Source organism: Sinohyriopsis cumingii, chromosome 6 (assembly GCF_028554795.1).
Source record: "Sinohyriopsis cumingii isolate HCF-2022 chromosome 6, ASM2855479v2, whole genome shotgun sequence".
Classification (NCBI taxonomy): Eukaryota; Metazoa; Mollusca; class Bivalvia; order Unionida; family Unionidae; genus Sinohyriopsis; species Sinohyriopsis cumingii.
In genome coordinates, this window is record NC_142966.1 from 114,454,794 (window position 1) to 114,470,540 (window position 15,747).

Here is a 15,747-nt window from a genome sequence, read left to right on the forward strand (position 1 = left end):
AAGCTGAAGGTATTGATATCATGATGCAAATCTTATATAATACATGATTCAGTGAGATGAAAGACAGAGGCTCAAACTTTCAAAAACTAAGACACATTAAGACCCAAGAGAGGTTCCATTTTGGGAATAAGGTGAGAGAGCAGGGCCTGGATAAATCAAATTTGGACAACAGGTCAGAAAGACCCTTTTTGCTGTCAACATTGTCTCTTCCATGATGTCTGATTGAATGTGTCTGATATCATGAAATGGTATCCCTTGATTGTGATAAGGGCCAGCATCTTGTCTTCAGAGAGGAAAATAAGTGAGGTTAATCCAAGTTTGCGTCGCTTTCTAAGGACGAAAAAACTTCCGGACCGTTTAGGCCTATAGGTTATTCCGATACTGACGTTACACAGTGCGTGTGTCAAGTGATGACAACAGACCTAACAAGGTAAAACATGTCATAGGACAACGACATAAAGGAGATAAAGTAGAAATGCCTGGTTCCCGCGAATAATGTTCATTGGGTCAAAATTTCGAATTTAAGAAATTAAAGTCGGGGAAATCAATAACAATAAAGCCACATTCAGTAACTGCTGACATTTACCAAGTCTGATATAACTATGTAGTATCTTGCTTATATAGAAGAAAAAGATGAACCAACTAAACGAATTTGTTTAGCCATATGGATTACACACATTATACGCACGCAGTCATAAACTTCTCACGTCAGTTTTTATTTCAACATTTCCTAGTTCGATAATAGTAGTCTTCTTAAAATCAAGCCATAGCAGTTTTTCCTCTTCCTTTTCTTTTGATTTCCTCTTTATCTCCTGCAATTCCGTGAATTTATTTCTATGTTGTAATATGGCTTTTAATAATTAATTGTAATCATAGTCCGTTCTTCTGCATATGTTTAAAACTTACCTCAATGTACGTTTATTCGTTTTCGGGCTGTATACTAAAATGTCATCCTTTTTCGTCAGAATGTAAGAACATCAATGCACAAGACACGCGTTTGCCACTTTGCGCTTGTCACAGTCTGACAATTGATTGGTCGTTTTCTCCCTCCCATAGTAACTGGACTCTGTCTAATGTCAATGTAATTGAAAATAATTTGCTCAAGCCAATTTGACAGTGTATAAGGGGCACCTAAGATATGTTGTGCATTCCGCAATATTTTCACACGGAAGCCTTTGGGACGAGCACTCGTAGATAAACAATTTACTTTCCACGTTCCTAGTCATGCAATATACGTTTTCTGACAGTTTTTGTTTTCATAAACTGTGACCAAAGATTTATTGTAAAGGTAATGAAGAGATGCAAGTGTAATTAGGGTTGAGACTCAGACGACGACTGACCACCTTACAGTCCAAATATCATGGGTCAGGACAATCAGGGCAGCGGACAGGATAGGACAACTAGGACAAAATTCCAGGGGCCCACAGCAGTATGGAGCACATCACCATCAAGAAGAAATTTTTGGAAGTAATTCATACTGGAGAAATTTTCCTAGGGCCCACAAATCCTGTGCGGGGCCCTGGTGACAATTAGAATCTAATTACAAAATTTGTATATGTGAATTGCAAAAGACGGTGATGAACACAAACTTTTCAATAACAGTTATCAAGTTGTCAAATAATAATATTTTAGCATTATTTAAATCCATTAGGGAATTATAACACTTCACAGGTTTTTATACATTTGAGCAATAATTACTCTTTTTCCACATTTTGTCATGTACTTCTGGCACCAACTATACTACTCAAATTACCAAGCAAGAGGTCATTTGACATAAGTGTGAATCGGATAATAAGAAATTGTACAGTCCCTCAAGTTTTCCCCATTTTCTGTGCTCCAGTGACATTAAATTTTTAACTTAGACTGGCAAGAGAAATCAATAAGTGACCCAGAACTGGAACTTGCCCAAACAATATATTCTTGTTGTTGTTGTTATTATTATTATTATTATTATTATTATTATAGAAATAACGAAAAGGAAAATGTGGATTTTTTATAATCCAATCTTAAAAGATCGTCATCCATTTAAGGAAAAGCTCCAATAGTAATAATATTATTATGTCTGTAATTGCGAAACAACATATGGTAGGCTTTTTATAAACCTAAAAATACGACGTCTACTACTAACTGCGAATATTTTCTTGCTTACTAGCGCTGACAGAAATTTACTCAACAAATGGTCATTATTTTATATTTTATCTCGAATGAACTCTGGGGTAATTCTAGGGACATAAATCACAACCATCCTTTGTTAAAGTGTTAACCGGTTTACTACGAACTAGATTTCAAAATGGCGCGGTACCCCATGAAACAAACCCAAGTCATCCATACATTCTAAATCAAAAAGCATCAGACACCATGTATTTATTATAACCAATTTGAGAAAATTGGAAATAAGGAGTATTTTAAGTATTATGCTGTTGGGAGCGGGGGGGGTGTATTTTTAGCAACCAAAAGAAAAAGGAAAAGGGAAAAAAGTACCGCGAGACAGTTCAGTTTGCTAGCTTCCGGGGCTCTCCACAATAGAGGAAGCTTAACGGCAATTATGATACATTGATACTGTAAAAATGGAGCAACTTAATCGTGACTGGTACTCATTTCTTCATCGAATAATGATACCGATACTGACACCTTACCAGCTGAACTAACAAAGTTGCACAATAAAAATAAAATTTAAATACTACAAGGTTTGTACACAAGTCAGCAAACCTTGGAGCAAAATACAATAGTATTTTTCTGCAAGAAGGATATCGAAGTCATTTTTTACTCGCGGACTGTGATTAGTCGAGTAGGTGCAAGTACGTTACCAACTCGTTTCAAACAAGATGTGAATAATAAAACATCTATCGGTCAAGCATGTTTCATAATGACTGTTAGGTTAATTAGACTCCTTCAACAATCAAGTAACAGGTGATACATATGTTGCTAAGTGCAATCTGTCAATCAGTGTGTCATGTAGTCTCCGAAGTCTAAAACTCAGTTGTATTTGGGTAAGGAGCCACATTCCTCAACGACAGTTAAATTCAGACTAATGTAACCAGCTCTCTTTAAACCATTTTCTTTGAGCATACACTTCGTGTGAAATTCAAAACTCAAATAAACACACAAACATATAACGGTTGCATGTGTAGCCTACGTAGGTTGGAGAGTCAGATACTTGCAACAGATATCCAACACTGTCAAAGTTACAAGACACAATCCTCCTTTTCAAATGTGGACACCTTTGCGACTTGCTCCTTCACAGCTGAAGACTATAATATCCATGCTCGTATCCAGTGATTTTCCTATTTAGCCACTCCGACCGTTGTACATCTTTAAATGTTCACCCAAAAGTTTAACGGGCATATTTAACCTTGGTAAAGACTAGTGCTATTGAGCTTTGAGATTTTATCGATCCGAAAGCAAGGTAAAATCGGAAGATCGTAATAAAATGGACATATAACTATATACGTAGAAAACAAATCCGTCAATTTAAATAAATCAAAACAGAAGTTAATGTGACGCTGTACGACAGGTGTACATGTATATCATCTATCGTCTAATCCAAGTGACGTTGCCTCAAGGGTAGGGAGCTCGTATTACCGTCTGAAATCGTTGCTGTCAAGTTTATGGTATGCAGTATTTTAATGGTTACGTCAGTGTATGTTATGAGTAATTTAAATTATTTTCTATTCACTTTTTTAATTTATTGGATTTATTTCAGTGTTATAATGCACGTGTCAGAGATATTTATTGTGACATTTAATCAGATTAATTAATGTAGCTGTGTCCGTGATTGTGTTCATTGCAGATGGGGCCACGAATGTACACTCAAAAGGTACCAAAGATTATGTAGAATGACGAGTTCAGGTTGACAGGTGAATGATGCAGGTGCATATCACCCGCGTGCATATTCTATACATGGAATCTTCGCAGTTTTTATTTTAAGCGCTTTTCATTGAGTTTGAAGTTAACATATTACCCAAAAGATACATTAGGTGTAATATATTTAAACGCGAACACGAACAATGTAACAAGCACAAGCACGTGAAAAATATGTCCATATATCTCGGTGAGACAAATTTCAATCTATATACTCACTAAAGCATTGTAAGATCCTTAACATGTATTTTACTTTCTCAAATTCCCATTGTGTCAACTACAATGCTCTTCAAATGATGCCGTCAAGAATAGCATGGATGATTTGCAGTGTTTGCTTCTTGCCTAATCTCTCAACAATCATCCTTCCTCAGTTTTCACTAGACGAACTCGTGTTTGTTTCTTGTCTAATCTCTCAGCGATCATCCTTCCTCAGTTTTCACTAGACGGCCTTAAGTTTCACATGTTTGATTTATTACAAATAGAGTTGTCGAATTGTCAAGATGGTATCGGCACTGGACGCGAGTGATTCAGTTTCGTTTCATATTTAAAGGAAAAATGTGTATAGGCACGCTTTGTCCCCACAGCAGATACAACTGATCCGTGCATGAAAACCCCATCGACACACCTCTCTTTATTGAATGGTTGGAGAGAATTCAAAACATTACGTTGCTAAGCACGCAGGAAAGAACAAAATAGATACAAGAAGAAGACAAACATCGAAAACACTCATATGCATTTGTTCAAAAGTACGTAGATTGTCTGTCTCCATTATAAATAGAGCAACACTTGTCTACACTTATACAGTGTTCCCGAATTAGCTATAAGAGAAAGAATTGAAAATGCTTCCAGTCAGACTTCTGCTTTTATTGGTTGCTTTTTCCTCTGTCAGAACGACCATCTTAGACAGCGTGAATCAAGCAGATCTGGAAGCTGTTCGTATTCGACTGATGGAGGAGAAGGCCAAGAGACTTCTTTTACAGAATGACGTGGATGTCTTGATGCTACAATTTGAAGAACTGAAAAGAAAATGTGATCAAAGAGATAAGCGGGGTAAATAATCTTCTCTATTTATGTATATTTTTATCGTCTTTTCCGTTGGGTTCTATTACGTGTTATTTTTATTTTCTACCTCTTTTTGTTGCTGCTGTTTTTAATGTTATATTAAGTATTTACATTTTTTCTTTTCTCACCTTTGTGCTCAAGTTTGTCTTGTTTTAAAACCTATGAGAACTTCCGATGCTAGTAAATAAGTCATTTTATATCACTTAAAAAAAACAAATATAATTATTCTTTCTTAATTATTGTGTCTTTATCTGCTGGAAATACCCAAACTAGCAAAAATAATAAAACTAACACTAATTGTGTCAAGTATCATGAACAAACGTTACAGCTTAAAGAAATAAAGAATAAAATCCACAATAAAGGCTATAGTACAACAATTTTAAGATATTCTTCTACTCAGTCCACTGTTTCCCAAGTCTATTAATGTTTAAAAATGAGGTCCTTGTCTTTGATGGTCTTAGAATGTGTGTGAATAGCCACGTGTAAGCAATTTGGAAAGAGATTTCGTTTCAAGCAAACGGGCTTCTTTTGTCTGTTTCAGTTTTTGATGGGGATGTAACTTTGGTAACCCACAGCATAGCATTCACCGCTACATTATCTACAAACACACCACTCGTATCCGAACAGACATTGATTTTTGATCGCGTCAAGGTCAACGAGGGCAACTGCTATGACTCCTCTACTGGAAAATTCCGCGCTCCTTTTCGTGGACTGTATTCCTTCTCTGTATCCGTTTTGACAGGTTCAACCAGCCAAGCGGTACATTGTCTTATTATGAAAGACAAGGATGAGATTGGAAGGGTGTATTCGGGATTTACAGGATTTCAGATAGGATCAGTGACGGTGGCCACTATGATGGACAAGGGTCAAGTGGTCTTTGTCAAGGAATACCCTGGTCATCAAGAAACTGTGCACGGAAACGATTGGTCGACATTCACTGGTCTACTACATTATCGATATAATTAAATAAAACGCTTTTTGACGGATATCTTAAAATATAAACTGGAAATGAATGGTCCATGAATATGCTTTGCAACTGATTGTGTTTAACCTGTGTACTCCTTCTTTACACAGCATTTGTACAGTTTTAATACTTTTAAAGCATTTTATTGACTTTATTTCCATTGTATGCGCTATAAACTGCAAAACTGCAAAATGATATAATAGTTGTAGCAGTTTGCACTAAATCTGCACCAGTAACACAAGTGACGTTCTTAGTTATAATACGGTCGGACGCTTTGTTGTTTTTCGTCTCTCAAAATAAGTTTATACGGGCATGACCTTACTTAAAGGAGACTAGAAATCAAAATTGTCCTTTTACGTATGTAATTCTCTACAGATTTTAATTCGACTGCAATGTTTATAAATGAAATATCGTAAGCGGGTAGTGATTATATTGCGTGGAAGATACCACGATTCCGTAAATTGCCGAGTTTTTCCGAGTTTTGATGAGACGACAGATCACGTGGTACCGTGACGCTATACTAGCCAGTTCTCGAATACAAACATAAACATTGGCGAGCGAGGCAGACAGGAGACCACATTTGGGTTGCACATTCAAAAGTTGAATCTGCAATCTGATACAATAGTTTATGTACTGTACTGGTAAGTGCTAAAAGAAATTTGTTAGGCACAGGCCCCGAGCTGGTGACTTAAATAAACTAAAGTCCTGAATGAAATTCCACAAGCCTGGACAGTTCATATCTGTCAACTGTCAAGCCGGGAGAAAAACCTCCCGATTTTGGGGGTATTTCCTCATCTACCTCCCGATCTCGTAATATCTCTCAATTTTGCGCAGCGAAGTCCCGATTATTACATTATGTCTGTCAATTTTCATTTGTCAGAAGAAAAAAACCCAACCCCAAACCATTTTTAAATATAACGTATGCAATCCACAGTCTAAACTGCCACACTGCAGACATCGTAGCGATATGACTGAAAAATTGTTAAAGCTACGTTAAAAATTCAAATCACACGCACACACGTCTAAACCGGCACTGGACGAAATAATTAATATCATACAACAGTTTTTTTTTTCTTCTTTTTTTCTTCTTCAGTAAATAGAACGTGAAGAGTAAACATTATTCAAGTGAATTTCAGATTTTTTAAACAACTACAACAGTACTATAGTATTTAAAAAAAATTAAAAGAATAAAATTGTCACCAATTAGCTTAAATGAATGATCACTTTGAAATTTTCACTGCAAACAAAATCGCATCTCCATTTCCGCCAAAGAAACTCGGCCAGTTAACACCTGACATTCCTCTACCGTATATGAAAAGTTTAATTATCATGATTAAATTACAAGGAATAAAACAAAATATACCATGCAGTATATGCGGCCCTAAAGAACTAATTCTGAATAAATATTTTATTCAGTAAACAGTGTTACATGCATTAAGACTTAAACCTAAGGATATAAGGTGGGGCATAAAACGTGAGAAAAACAGTTGCCACAAGTACAGTAACTTGTGACTGCATATTTGAACTGTTAAAATTAAGTCTATGGCATCGTAAGTAATAACAAAATAGGCATCGTTTATTTGGTAATCAATTGCTGGTGCTTACGCATAAACACACTGTCGAACATGGTTTCTTTGAAGTATGTCCGAAGGGCAGTCCTTTTCACAAGATCAATGCAAGGATAAGGATTATGTTCATTAGTCACACCGGCTTTATCATTTGCGTACTTAAATCAAAACTGTAGCTATTTTGCAATTTAGCCAGAACTGACCAGAATATGCAAGAGGGGCTTGTCATGGGCGAATAATAAGGCGTATCACAGGGAGAAAAGGCACGTCAAATGGGCGGTCGCACATTGGGGCAAGGGGGGGGGGGTCAATAGTCCCCACCCCCGTTCTATTGTCAGACAGTTAATGTGAAACTTTGACCTCTTTTTTTTAATCGCTGCTTTTTAAACTGCCCAAGGAATAGTTTTATATCAGTTCCAATTATTACAGATTACCGTTTATGCATACTACATGTATACAATGCATTTTTTTTATTATAAATTTTTAATTTTTACTGACAATTGTGTTTTCTCGAAACACGACAGGTTTAGAATCTTATTTTTAGCAAAGTTTCCATTTGATTAAAATCAAATCTAAATTTCACCTAGGACAGTGGTGATTTGATTTAGATTGTGCCGTGTTAAGGCATGTATGTCAACATTTTGAAAATACATTTACTCATTTCACCAGCGCGATCAAAGTTTCCTCAGGCAAACAATTTTTGTTTCGACAAACCTGACGGGCACCTCACTTTGAATACAGGATGGGCCGGAACTAAAACCAGAAGGGGCCCAGGGTGTCGGGCTATCAGATTTGTTTTTAGCACTGCTGTTTTTAGATAAAAGATGTGGATTGATTGCTGCATTTTGTGGTCACTTACTCGTCCTTCTGCCCGTTTTCGTAACTCACACATTTAACACTTTTCCCAGGATTTAAAATGTCCAAAGGTATGTCTGGAACAGTGCCAACTTTTAGTCTAGGCCTAGCATTTGCGTATCTTTGAGCTGCTATTTTTTCATGATCCCTCTCGTAACATTCCTTTGAGAAATGTAACAAGCACATAGTGCTGTATGGTGTTGCTTTGAAATCGACTCGTTTGTAATAATGTACCCAATCTTTCATTATGCCTTTATCTTTCGGAAAAGATTTTTTTTTTTATGTCATCAGGCTTTTCTTAATGTTCTATTACACCCGTAAGCAACACAAAACGGTATTGTCTTTTACTCTGGCAACTCCCACTTGGGCTGCTGGAGTGGCTACTATGACGTCACATCCCGAAAGTAACCGAATAGGCGCGGAAATTTTGCATACGAGGTCACGGAAATTCAGCTCCTAGAAGATATGCCAATATTTAAATATTGGCGTTACGGTCGCAGATGATACTTCAGAATAAGGTTTTCTACTATAGTACTTTTATTATTATTCTATATTTCCATTGGTTTCTGGTCTCCTTTAAGTATTAGCACACTCTCCCATTTGTTTCTATCCTCTACAGATTTTAAAAACGAAAAGTATCAGGGATATAAAAAGGTACAAAACTTAGTCGTTTAATTCAATGATTAATAATTTCTAACCTGATTGTCCCCAAATGGTTCCTTTATTGGCGATTTGTAAACGGAAGCTCCCGATGTGGACATGCAAACAGACTGATAGTTGTCCATTTCTGGTTTCTAGAAATGTCTATTTCAGTAGAAACTGTGTCGTCTGCGTCCACAATCTGCAATGTCTAGTTCTAATATTTCTAAAAAAAATTCAACAAAGAAATAGAAGGAAGTCTTGTATAAATGTGTTCAGAGATTTACGGAAATACAGAGATTTTCAAAAATGGTGTACTACATCATGTATGTGGCTTGAAAACAAACACTGTCCAAAGCAAACATGGCGACCGTGTCGCTGAAGAAACTCCCGTTTGATCCGGAAATCAAACAAGTGACAGAAATCTTGAACCCTTGGTGACAATCAGGTTAGAACTTTTAAATCAATGAATGAAAAGACAAGGTTTCGTGCATTTTTATACCATGATGCATTCTATTTTTAAAATATTTTGGGGGTACAAGCAAACGGGATGGTGTGAGAATGCTATAAATGATGCTCGTTACTCGTACTGTCCTTGTCGAAACTATATAATGAAAAGCATTTTTTCCTTTTCTAGAGCGCCATTCGTGTCTGCAGATTGTACATAACTTATTCAGTCGCTACAGTGAGCAGATCATTGTATTTCACTTTCACGAAGATCGGAGAGATAAAATAAAAAATACAAACCCACATATTGGCCAGTGATGGCAATCTTCTAAATTATACCAGACATGCAAGACGTTGGGATTCGAAGACGATTAGGTCACATTTCTGCACTCGTGAGAAGCAGATAAATAACATCTTCAACCAAGTGGAAACATTCCTGCAACAGGAAATCTTATGCCACATTAGAGTTAAAATCGAAAGGCATCACAAAATGCAAAATAAACCTACTAAATCTGACAGCAAAAACCCCTCTGAATCAAAAACACACAACAAAACTACCAAGCCAATCCTAAATATGAACTTCAAATCAGTACTAACCCTCAAAGGATATAATAAGGATCAAAATGACCAAACACTGCTTTAAAAAAAAAAATCAATGAGAATGGTGCAAAATTGAAAAGGCATACCGACTTAAAAATCGTAAAGGACTACCCACCACAAAAGCAGTTATAGTATCAAAAGAACCAGTTGCAACCTTGATAAAATTAAGTTCCTCCTGAGTAAGACACAGATAGGAACCTTTTGTCAACAAATCCGGATTCTGCACCAACTGTCATTATTTGGGACACTACGCCAACAAATGTCGAGACAGATATAGATGCGGCCGCTGCGGGGCCAACATAGAGAGGCATGTATAAGGAGAACTATCAAATGCCCCAACTGCACAGAACCACACCACCCCAGAACATATCTGATCTAGCAAATGTTTGTGCTTAACAGGCATTTAAATATATTGCATGTCAGTTATTTTCCATACGGTAACATTAGAGACGATAGTATTCATGGATAAGCCATATGTTTTCCACTTACCTGGCAATGATTTATACATTTTCGGACAGTTTGTTTTGGCAAAGTGTGAGCCGAGGTTTGCAGTATCAGGTAATGAGGCACTGCAAGTGTAATCCTAATCTGTACTTGTTGATGAGGTTGGGTAGTTTCTCAACGAGGTGTTGGATCGACTGACCATTGATGTTAACATCGTAGTGATTGTGTTACACGTCTGGACCAATATCTGCGTCAGAGTGTACCAACTCAGTGGCAGCTTGATATTAAACCACCAACATGCGAACACACCCAATAGCTGACTGCACAGCCAGGCATAAAAGCAGTCGATAATTGTTTCTGCAACGATCAAGTTGAGTTAATTGACAAATCTACCGCAGTTGCCTTCTCCGTTGATTATGCTGCATCAACAATAGCACAGTCAATGAGAAACACCTCGACTTGTCCATGTAACAGTTTTTGGGTGAAGAATAGAACTATTGCCTCAGATAACATTCATTCCCATAATCGGTATGGTTTTATAAGAACATAACGCAAGGCCACAAAAACGCACAATCGCCAGAATTTCAAAATATTCCATGGAAAGATAGTTTCTATGATTCTATGAAAGTTGTACAGTCAAATTGAATAATTCGTTTGAAGTGTGTTTACATTTTGCACCTGGAGAAGAAAAGCCTGTCGAGCACTTATTCTTCATGATCACGTTATTAATAGAAGAACTAAAATGGATCTTCGATGTTACCGACGTGTGAAATTAATCGAAGCGGAACAAGAACTGCAAGATGAAATCACGTAAATAACTGCTACTCCTAAAACGCACGTGTGTATGGTTGTTTATATTTTGTGACTCGTGCGGTGTTGGTGGAATTGTGACAACGGCAACCATCATAAGTACACCAATCGGAAGATACAGTAATCATAAAATAATGATATATTCAAAAACTATTAATGAGCACTTTATAATTCCAGTGAATAATTTAAATTAATAAATTCTTTCAAATTTTAACTGAGCACAACTAAAAGACTGATTCCATTACAGATGTAAGATAGTAATGAATAATTCTGATGCAAACAACCTTAAAATTAAAAATTTAAACCTATGACAGAAAAGAGTAACAGAATGGGGTCACAATTTCATTTCTACAACATTCTAAGTTGTAAACAAGACAAGATCTTTTATTTAAATTTAAATAAAGAACATGAACTTTAGACGCAAGTAAACGTTTTTGCCTACAAGTAATAAGTATTTAGAATATATATATATATATATATATATATATATATATATATATATATATATATATATATATATATAAACAAAAATTAGCTATGTGATGTTCTTTACAAAACTACCCTTACAAATCTATAATCATGGACACATGCCGAACATACAATAGAAATATACTTAACGAAATTTAAAAAAACAATAAACAAGAATACAAATGCTGCCACACAGGTGAATTGTTCACGCATTATATGCATGCTTCAAGGAAAAAACATTCTGGACATAGTGCTGGCTTTCAAGATGTCGCGTTACAGAAAGTTCTTATTAAAAGAAATAAAAGGCAGTTGTAAATAAAGGTAATTTTAATTTGTTTTTTGTTGCTGTGTTTATTTATTTTTATTTTTTTTTTTTTTTTGGGGGGGGTGTGTGTGTGAAGAAAACGTATTAAAACGTATTAACCTCACGACATAAGAACCGCGAGCCACGCTATTTGCCCGCGCTCGGTACTTTCTTAAACAGAGGAAGCTGCAAGGCAATTATGCTACATTTATCATGCAAAAAGAGAAGTATTTTTGTCATGCTTGCTACCCATTTGGGGTCAGATCACTATTCATTTTTCCTATATATTCCACACATACATTCTTCCAAGCTGAACTGAGACTAACATTAATAGTACACTAACACTCCTAGAGGTGATAGTGCCATTATAGAATCAGTGAACACAAACCAAGACCCGTCAGTCCATGCCATTTAAGGTGAATCAAAACATAGTTTTTGACTACTTATTAAATTGACTTTATATGTGCACTTCGATCACCGTGCTTTCAAAAAAAAACCAATAAAATCCATCTCAAAATAAAGATCGGCTCTTTCCTTTCATGGCTATTCAACAATGAGAGGCAAAACCAGGTAAAAACCTCTAAATTTATATATGAACTACTTCTGCTTAGCTTGACACTGATCCGGAATCATTTTACCATGTTCTGGTCCCATTTATTCACCGACACCTATCACTATGCCCAAATAGCTTAGTCAAGGAACAATATTGTACGATAAAATGCGTTTAAAGCATCTTTTCGGAAAATAATAGATCTAACTGGAATTACCCACGACCGCAAATGGAATTCCGAAATCATAATAGAAAAGGAATCCTACTGGAAAAGCTACCTAAAAGCACTGAAACCAAGCAACGTATACCAAGAAGACTCTATACGGTCACCCACGCGCACTATTGCCAGTATTTATTTAGAATTCATATTCTTTAGTTAATAATTCATTCATTTGGTTCATTGTTTATTCACGTACCTACAATTACTGTAACTATTGTTTTGTGTAGTTTTTGTCGATATTATTATTAGTATTATTGTTAACATTAGTATTAATATTAATAGTGGAGAAACATTGAAGAAACACAATTTTATACAATGAAAATACAAGACACTATTGCTATTCAGGTTTTAGGTCAATACTGATTGAGCTGCCATTTTACCATCGGCGTTCAAACCAATTAGGCGCAATACCTACAAATTTTCAATCAAAACTTCCATTAGACATAGTCATGTGAAGAATAGAAAATTCAGTGCTTTCTTTTGTGTTTATTATTTGTCTCTCTTGACTGAGCAGGAACTTGCCGTCGACGAAATCTCATTGTGCGAACAATTATTAGCTAAATGTTTACTATTTGTCCATTTTGATTTGTCAATCGCGAGTTAATGTAATACTCTGCAATTGTGTACATGTGTACTGTCTTAAATACTGTATAATGCAATGCCAGTAGCTGGTAAAGGAGCGTTATTTGCTGTGTTAGTCGGCAACTGACAGTTTATACCACGATAAACTCAGAAGAAAACAACGATAAACTCTTAATTGACGACGTTACGTCAGATTTAGGAAACTCGTAGATCAAGCAGAGGGTTTTCCAATTTTGTTTTCTGGAAAAATTATTTATTCTTGCAATAACATCCGAAGCAGAAATCAGTCTTATTGTTGGGTTCAGTAATATATTTCGGTGGAATTCATTTATTCAAATTATTTATTCACTGGAAACACAAAATGCTCTTAAATAATATTCTTGTACAGAGACATTAATCTGAAATTGTAGTAAACTCAGACAAGGATATCTTACATTATATTATTGTGTTTAATTGGAAGACTGTTAGTACATCATCAATATCAGGTCACTGATACATTAGTACAGTCAAGACTACATGCACATCAGCACCTTCAGCGCGGGATCTTACTTCGAACACCACTGGAATTTATTGGAACCGTGTTCATCATTATACTTATGATAGGACTGTTTAGACTATTTGGGACTTAATTCGCAATAAAATAAGTTCTTTTTAAATTTTCAGTTTGTATTTTACTGCAATAAATTATTTGTTCAATTTTGCAAAACTTGTTTGTGTTTGTTCTTTTCTATTACTTAGTTTAACACCACGGATTCGTAATAATTGTCCTTCCTCATTTGTCCCATAGACAGCATCATATTTCACATTGTTGTATTTATGACACTAGAGTTATTGACCTGTCAAGACCTTATCGGCGTCAGACACGAATGCTTTTGATTGTATTAATGTTTTTTAATGAAATTATGTATACTCACGTTTCAAATACAACTGATCCATGAAGGAAGATATCATCTACACATCTCTCTTTGTTGAATGGTTGCAGATAAGAATTCGAAACATTACGCACGTGTTCAAAAATTACGTAGATTGTCTGTCTCCATAATAAAGAGACCAACAAGCGACTTATCTAGACATTGTTCCCAATGTGACCATAAGGAAAAGAACTCAAGACTGAAAATGCTTTCTGTCAGACTTGTTGCTATATTTGTTACTTTTGCCTCTGTCAGGACGACCATCTTAGACAACGTGGATCAGGCAGATCTGGAAGCTATCCGTATTCGACTTGCGGAGGAGAAGGCCAAACGACTTCTTCTACAGAATGACGTTGAGGTGCTGATGCTACAATTTGAAGAACTGAAAAGAAAATGTGCTCAAAGAGACAAGCATGGTGCATAATGCTTTCTCTTCATATATTATTACTGTATCGCTTTATTCGTCGGTCTTTTCTTTTGCATGGGGGGTATGATTTTGTTTATTTTGTTCATTTTGTTATTTCTATAATGGTTGCATTTATACTTTTTTCCCTAACTTTCATGTTAAATCTTTTCCGAACTCGGTGTACTTACAATAATTTATGCTATAAATAATTAAGTAATTATATATTGCTTTAGAACACATATGTAGAAGTCAATTTTCTTATTTAAAGTACCTTTATATTAACTCTTCATTAGCCCATGAATGAACATTACGATTGAATGAAATAATGTTATAAACTACAATAGGGTTACAGTACTATAATTTTAAGATATTCTTCTACAGTTCATTTTTTTCATGCCAATTATTATTTAGAAATTAGACCATAATCATTGAATGTATGTGAATAGTCAGCCGTTTCCTTCCAATCACATAGGCACCCTTTGTCTATTTCAGCCTTCGACAGGAATGTAACTTTGGAAGCTCACAGCATTGGCTTCACCGCCACATTATCTCCATACACGACGCACGTATCCGATCAGACTGTGATTTTTGACCGCGTCAAAGTCAACAAGGGTAACTGCTATGATTCCTCTACTGGAAGATTCAGCGCTCCTTTTCGTGGACTGTATTCTTTCTCTGTAACCGTTTTAAGTCAACAGACGGTTCATTTAATGATTATGAAAGAAAATGAGGAGATTGGAAGGGCGTTCTCGGGAAATTCAGGAACTTCGTCAGGATCAATAACTGTGGTTACTGAGATGACCAAGGGTCAGGTGGTCTTTGTTAAAGAATATCCTGGTAAAACAGAAACCATGCACGGGCAAGACTGGTCAACATTCACTGGTCTACTACAAGATCGATATGATTAGACAAATTGCATGTGGATCAATATATTGAAATAAATTGGAAATCAGTTGTACAAACATCTGTCTTGCAATTGATTGACTTGGATTTTGTATACAATAATAATCTTCGATAACACATCATTTATATTGTTTTAATAAATTTATATCAGTT

At 35.8% G+C, this 15,747-nt stretch overlaps 1 protein-coding gene across 3 annotated transcripts; it reads left to right on the forward strand.

Annotated features, from left to right (window-relative positions):
* The first annotated feature begins 3,862 nt into the window (after window positions 1-3,862).
* Window positions 3,863-15,747, forward strand: LOC149797765 (cerebellin-1-like). Of its 3 annotated transcripts, none has more exons than XM_089962707.1 (2): window positions 3,863-4,911; window positions 5,465-8,290. In XM_089962707.1, exons 1-2 carry the CDS (start codon window positions 4,701-4,703, stop codon window positions 5,887-5,889), a joined length of 636 nt encoding a protein of 211 aa, XP_089818833.1. In that variant the 5' UTR covers window positions 3,863-4,700; the 3' UTR covers window positions 5,890-8,290. The 3 variants fall into 3 exon arrangements, with proteins under 3 accessions (XP_089818833.1, XP_089818834.1, XP_089818832.1); XM_089962708.1 differs by lacking the exon at window positions 5,465-8,290 and adding an exon at window positions 15,184-15,747 and having other exon boundaries at window positions 3,886-4,911; XM_089962706.1 differs by lacking the exons at window positions 3,863-4,911; window positions 5,465-8,290 and adding exons at window positions 11,759-14,701; window positions 15,184-15,747.

Excerpts from the sequence above, each read along its gene's own strand:
- LOC149797765 (XM_089962706.1), top strand. The coding sequence starts at position 14,347 with ATGGTTGCAGATAAGAATTCGAAACATTACGCACGTGTTCAAAAATTA. Across the intron at positions 14,702-15,183 it reads TGCTCAAAGAGACAAGCATG|CCTTCGACAGGAATGTAACT; the intron begins GTGCATAATGCT and ends TGTCTATTTCAG.